The 7370-nt window shown below is 43.1% G+C and overlaps 1 protein-coding gene across 1 annotated transcript; it reads right to left on the reverse strand.

Annotated features, from left to right (window-relative positions):
* Positions 1-221: 221 nt before the first annotated feature.
* Positions 222-4696, reverse strand: LOC306784547 (somatostatin-like receptor.1; the record flags this gene model as incomplete). The annotated part of the gene is given in 6 exon segments (XM_079278581.1): positions 222-305; positions 309-473; positions 1654-1800; positions 2172-2444; positions 2604-2744; positions 4139-4696. Coding segments are annotated over 6 exon segments (1368 nt in total).
* Between the last annotated feature and the right edge of the window lie 2674 nt (positions 4697-7370).

The following is a 7370-nucleotide window of genomic DNA, read 5'->3' on the forward strand; positions in this document are numbered from 1 at the left end:
AAAGGTAGAGATACACATCGAGACACGCAACAAATACAACATATTCATGAGGTTGTTTCACTGAAATGGTTAAATGCTGCAATGCATTTCAAATGAGTGTTCAGAAAATAGTCCTGGAAATGGATGTTTTACATTGCAACTGCAGAACGGCATCAGCTGATCCGATCCCTCTGCTTTCGCTGCTGTGGTCTCATATCATGTTTCCTCCTCAGCTTCTCTTCTCAATTCATAAAACAGCTGATGTTTCCCGGTGGAGCTATGGATGCAGGAGAGGAGAACGTAGTCAGGGCAGTGAGGGTCGGAGGTTAAGCCAGGGTTACCACGGAGGGCACCGTGGAGGCTGCCGTGGAGGCCGCTGTGGCTGTGGTGGGTCCCATTCCTGGGCAAGTGGAGGGAGGGTGACATGTAGGGGAGGAGCGGTGCAGGTCTGCTGCTGTGTGGGAGATAGGCGAGCCTGGAGGATGAGGAGAGATCTTCAGAAAGAAGAAGAGGGCCAGAGTCAAGGAGGCCGGGAATAAAGGAGAAAGGCATCAAAAGAAGTGGGGAGATTTAAATGAACAATGAACATAATACATATCTGGGTTAGCGGGATGAGTCTGTGGAGCAGTATCAGGCCTTTGAATATTTGCAGGCTGCGAGGAAACATTCTGATTCTGCAAAAACAAGCCTATTATAAGCTGTTTTTGCAATAATCACCTTGAATTGTGCCGCTGCCGTTGCTTCATTTTACCTCATTACTTCCTGATATTCTCCTAACAAAAGTTAGGAGAGTTTTTCCTCTTGATCCTCCCCGGTCCTCTCGAGCGGGCTCTATTTTCTCTGTCACTCTGTCATTTTCTAGCTCGTATCAAGAATGAATTGTTGGTTGGGAGAATAAATAGAGACGGATCCTGCCTGAGACAAAACATACTTGAATGTGAACCATCTCACTCTTTGGCTTCGGCCGGTCCGTAGCGGTATTGTAAATACCAAAGAAATACCAAAAAGGTGGTCTGTGGTGCAATGTATATGTGTATGTGTGCGTGCGTTTGTTGGTATTAATTTGCTTTTGGTCGCATGATGATGAAGAGATACGACATGAAGTTAAACTCACGAGTAATCTACCGGTAATTGGACACAAAGCCCAACGCTCCAGAGACTGAGCATGCTGTCTGAATCAAAGCTTTTTCCTTTCAATTTCTTTATGACGCACACATATACACATGACCTACTGTAACCTCGTACTCTTTCATTTCAGCCTTCAGATTTTTTCATCGCCTCCACAGCAGCATTCATTTTACATCCTTCTGCAATTAGCTGCACACACCTGCCCGTTGATTCATTTAGTTGTTGGACTCTTCATCAAATGCCAGAACTGATGCATCACATTTATTGGTGATGCAGAGAGTAGCTCTGTGTGTGTGTGTGTGTGTGTGTGTGTGTGTGTGTGTGTGTGTGTGTGTGTGTGTGTGTGTGTGTGTGTGTGTGTGTGTGTGTGTGTGTGTGTGTGTGTGTGTGATTAAAGGATTTGATATTAGCCAAGCATCTTAATTGAAAATAGTCAGAATAGCATCAGCGCTGCACTCAACATACATTCTTTTTATTATAACATCTGTTTTTGTTTTTCCTTGTCACTTGTATAGACACACACACACACACACACACACACAGTACCTGGCTGCTCTGGGGGTCGTGGTAGGCCTGGTTTCGAGGGGAGAGAACGAGGCATTCGTGTGCTGTGGTTTTCTCAGTGCGCTGAGCGCTGGGGTCGCCATCATCCACACCGTTGGCCTTGCACCTCACATTACTCACACACAGCACCTGCAGGGCCACAACAACAATTGAATGAATGAATGAATGCATTTTATTTATACAGCGCTTTTCACAGACAGTAGTATCACAAAGTGCTTAACAGAGCAGACATTTAAAAGCATAAAAAACACAATGTGACCCTAGGGTCAATAAATTATCTACACAGAGAAAATTAAAATTGACAGTAGAGACATAAGAAATCTCCAGCCATTGTGATGAAGGTCATTAACCAGACATGGTAAGAGCAGATCTGGTCAGAATGGTTATACTGTCATTTTAGACACCCTGATATAACCTTTTAATTAACAAGCTTCTTAAATGAAACTACTTCTTCAACCTTCCTCTCTACAGTGTTGTAATACCCAGAGGATAAAACCTACTTTTCTGAAGCTCTGTCTGAAGTTGTCCGACAGGAAGCCGTAGAGCACCGGGTTGGCACAGGAGTTGGCGTACGACAGGATGACGGCGAAGAAGTAGATGCCGGCAGTGGCACTGGACTCCGGAATGATGACCACCAGATTGACCATGTTGATGATGAAGAATGGCAGCCAGCAGAGCACAAACACCACCACGATCACCACCACCATCCTCGTCACCTTGCGCTCCGACCGCCGGCGCTTGGTGAAGCCCGCGCGCGCCCCTGATGACTTGATCTGCACCATGATGATGGTGAACAGGATGAATATGTGATGAGTGATAACGATGAAAGTGAGGAATGTCGAGGATGATGGAAACGGTCATGATGCAGACTTGAGTATGTATTTATACATGAGCTTTTGTATTTGGCCTTACACACACACGTGTGCACACACCTTGATAACGATAAGTAGGTAGCAGAGGCAAATGATGAGCAGCGGTCCAAAGAAGCCCACCGTGGCGGTGTAGAGAATGAAGGCTGCCGACCACACGTTCTTTGGCTCTGGCCAGTTCATGTTGCAGGAGTTGAATGTGTCCTAAAGGGAAATTAAATCGCTTGAGTGAAATAATTTAAAGATCCAAGCGTAATCTGCCCAGTCAAACCTTGAGTAAGTGTGGGGCCCACGGGATTTGTGTTAAACGACAAAGCTCTTAAATTACACAGGAAGGGATTTTTGAAGAAATAAAAAATTGACATTGTGTACTTTCTAAGGGTTTGAAGAAGCACATTCTGCAATTTTGGACGAGATTTCCAGACATTATTGTGCTTTGTTTGCTAACAAGAAACAATTGTAAAACCAGAAAGCAACTTGTCCCCCATTGTTATCAAACCAAAGGTCTTCAGCAGTAATGCACAGCATGTATGAAAGCAAGTTGCATTCCCCGCCTACCTGACCTCTAAAGGCCTTCGCCTTAGAGAACTTACTGCAATGCTTTTCTTTATGTGCACATATTATTACCTTTGCTGGAATTCTAAGACTTCAAAAGACTTAAGTTGTTGTGTTAATCAATTCAACAACAACTTAAGTATTCTTTCCTCACAGGTACATGTAGACAAAGGTGTTCTTATACCTTTGAGGTTTTGTCAGCAAATTGTTGCTTATTTAAACACCCAGCATTTACAGAGCTATAGAGTTGTGTTTCTGGCCACCTACGGGCAAATATAATAAAAATCTAATATTTACTCTCCGTTTAGCTCTGTCAACAAAGAGCTGAAAGATGTTAACACGCTCCAGAGCTGAGGATACAAATATCGTTGTTTCATCATTAGTTTGCTATTGGGCAGGTGACTCTAAATCACTCAGTTCAGTCAGTTTCTTTGAATGCACTTTTACCTTTAAAATAGTTTCATCTTGCAACCACAAACGCAACTTTTACAAAACACAAATAAATATGAACACATGCTGGATAACCTCCACTAAATGTCTCAGTCAGCCTCTGTTGATTTATTTACTAGTTTAACATAACTGTTTCCAGTTCTTATGCTAAGCTGACTGTCTGCTTTAGCTTCATATTTACCAAACAAACACAAGAGCAACAAAGTCAATTTAGTGTATTTTGCAAAATGGCAAATTATTCTGTTAATTCTGATCTTGTGACATGTATTTTGTTATCGTATTTTTTGTTACCCCGTATCTTTAAAGAGTGATCTCAATACAGCCGATCAGGGTAAAATAAACTAATTACAAACAAATTATTATGAATATTATTATTATTACGTTGCTGGGGGGAAAGTAATACATTTGTAGTTAATAATCTGTTAAAATAAATGCCTTATTAATGTCAATTTGAGGTGGAACAGGAATGATCTTGTGTTCTGAGGTTTACGGACTGAGTAGAAAATGACTTTAAAAAAAAAAAAACGTTCATCAGGGGCAGCTATTAATTGAAGCTCCTAAATAGAAAGGATGACCAGAACTGCAGTTTCTACCTGAACATCAGAAAAGATGACCACAGGCAGAACCACCACGAAGGACACGGCCCACACGGCTGCGCTCACCACCTTGGCCACGCGGGGGTGTCTCCACTTTGTGCTGCGGATTGGATGAACCACAGCCAGGTACCGATCGATGGACATGACCGTCAGGCAGAAAATAGACGTGAACTGGTTCATAGAGTCTGCCGTCATGACAACGCGGCAAAGGAAGGAGCCAAACGGCCAATAGGAGAGCACGTTCTGCGTGGTGAGGAAGGGGAGCCCGATGATGTACAGCTCATCGGCCACAGCCAGGTTCAGGATGTAGATGTTGGTGACTGTCTTCATTTTGGCATAGCGCAGCACCACATAGATGGCCAGCGTGTTGCCAGTCAGGCCCACCATGAAGACTGTGAGGGAGATGATCGCTGTCATCAGAGTGCTGCTGCCCTGAAAGGGAACGCTTCGCGTGGACAGGTTGGAGGAGACGTTGAAGGACAAGGGAGTGGCTGCAGTGGATGAGTTGAGGTCCGATGGGAGGGGAAACCCGTAGGTCTGGTCTAGGGGCTCCATTGTGGGTTTCAGAGGGGAAGATGGTGGCACATAGTCCAGATGCAGATTTGTCCCCATGGTGTTTTCACTGATTTAGAAGAGAACCTTACTTCTGCCATGTTGGTTTATTCCATGCTTGATTTGGAACAGAATCAGGAGGAGAAACAAAGAAAACGTGGTTCAACCTATTTCATCCCATATCTAATTTAGAGTTTACATTTCAGTGTGTGCTTGGGCGCCCAAGCGAGAGAGTGCGCGCTCTGACCACAGATGGAACCGGTGCTATTTCATTGGAAACGGAGCGTACGAGCCAACTCCAAAGACAAAGATGTGTTGCCATGTATCCTACATTTTAACAAGTTGTCATGTCCGTAATTAAGCACGGAAAGCCACTGCTGTTACCGTAGAGAACCACCAATTAGTATCTCCTCTTTGCGTAGTAAAGTCTCATTCTCAGCCTGCAAACACACACCCGCTGGGTTGCGCGTCAAGCTGGAACAGTGCCACAGCTTTTACGCACGGCCGATCTTTAATACTACGAGCTCTATAATAATGCCTGCTTCATGAATATAGGTGATAGTACTGTTTATAGGTTATGACTGCAATTCTAGTAACTTAACTCAGCTTAATGCTCTCAATAATCGTAATACTTGCATTGCAAAGCTACATTTTTAAATCACACATATACGAATGATTTACTCAGAGACGAGAAGACGAGTACATGCTTACGTTGGGAAGCAGTGAAAAAGCCCAAGTCTTTGTGTGATCAAATTAAAAGGAGTAGATCCCCCGATTTCCTCGTTTTCAGTTCAGTCTTCTAATTCGCCTTTAATTCTCCAATATCGATGGATAGCTTGTGTCCGAGCGCCCAATTGTTCGCTGTCCGTGGTGCTGAGCAGATTGTCTCAGTCTCAGCTTCCAGCTTCTCTTTCATCCTTTAACTTTCTTTCCACAGGGAGAGAGAGAGAGAGAGAGAGAGAGAGAGAGAGAGAGAGAGAGAGAGAGAGAGAGAGAGAGAGAGAGAGAGAGAGAGAGAGAGAGAGGCGCAAAGGACTGGCTCTGATCTTGACAGAGAAAGAAGGGTTATATTTCGAGCTGTTAACCGTCAAAATGACAAGAGGAACCGATATTTGTACTTTACTTTTTCTGCTGGTCATCCCACTTTTACTCTTTTTACTTTTTATTCCACCACGGTTATCTGACAAATTGATTTAGTTATTTTGCAGGTTAATAACATATGCTCATCATAAACATTATTAGGTGCTTTAGATTAAGCCACCAAACAGTAAAGTAGTTACAAACTCAGCCAAAGGTGATTTAAAGGGGCTGTGTGCAGGATTTAGTGGCATCTAGTGGTGAGGTTGCAGATTGCAGTCAACTTGATACCCCTTCTCTCACTCCTTCCTTTCCAAGCGTTTCAGAGAACAACGGTGGCCATTAGGTATAAAAACATGAAATGCTACAGCCAGTGTTTGGCTTGTCCATTCTGCTGTACCGTGAAGAGGACCCGCTATAAGATGTATCCGGCAGAAGAATGCAGTCATCTCCAGTATAAACACATCATGTATATAAACTAGTTGTAATGTTGTCTATTACACCTGCAACGTGCATGGACATGGAGCTAAAGCAATCACGCAAGACTGTAAGTGCTTAGACCTTAAAGCTGTTTCTCCTTGACATAAATATCTGTTCTGCCACAGCGTAAGATTTCCACTGCCACATTCTGCAAGACGACGACGTAGAAAAGAGCACAAGAGGTTGCTAACAGTTTCCTTTTCATGTGAAACCCACTCACAGTGTTATTAGAGATAAGTTAGCGTTTAATGTTCTGCTGATGAATTGCTTTGACTGATGGCTCACGCATGCTAAATACGATTTCCAATGCAACCACACAGTTATTCCTGGAGACACACAAACGCAGAAGCAGGTGGAGTTCTTCAATCCCGTTGATATTATTTTTTTTTGCAAAGTAATTCATTTAAACTCGCACTTCAAAAACAGGGGAAAGTAATTATGTTCAGTTTGTGCTGTTGTCACAGTCCAATTCACATGGAACGCTCACATAACTCTTTCTACAACATATAAGATGATGTAATGTGTTTTATTTGACGACATAAAAGGGCTGAGACATCTAATTCTAAGGCTTTTAAAATGTAGCGTTTCCTGTCACACTATCCATTTGATTTATTATGAAAGCTGCATGTCTCATTATGTGCATGTCTAAATGTCAGTCACAAAGATGTGTATCTACCCGTGACGCTCTCTTTCTGCACACACACACACACACACACAGTCTGACAAAACAACACTTAGATAGACACACGTTCTTCAGTTAAAGTGTCAGTTGGGTAAAGACTTGAAGGTTTATGCCCATGAACAATCCCCTGCAGTGCAGCAGTAACACAGCCCAAGGGTTGACATTACCAGCCTGTCGGAGGACATCATTGTCCTGTGGGCAGTGTGTGTGTGTGTGAGAGAATAAGACACGGCTGGCCACAGAAAGAAGAGAATGAAAATATTCGTGTCAGTGAAAACACAAGCGTCGTAATACTCTCCTGCTCGAAATATAAACATAAAGAAATGTTCGTTTCATTTAGAACAGGTTACACAGAAAAGCACAACATCCTCCTGAGAACACGTCTCATAAGACTACACAATGAGGAAATTATATATATTTTTAGATCACGACAATGAG

The sequence above is a fragment of the Melanostigma gelatinosum genome (assembly GCF_949748355.1).
Source record: "Melanostigma gelatinosum genome assembly, chromosome: 11".
Lineage (NCBI taxonomy): Eukaryota > Metazoa > Chordata > Actinopteri > Perciformes > Zoarcidae > Melanostigma > Melanostigma gelatinosum.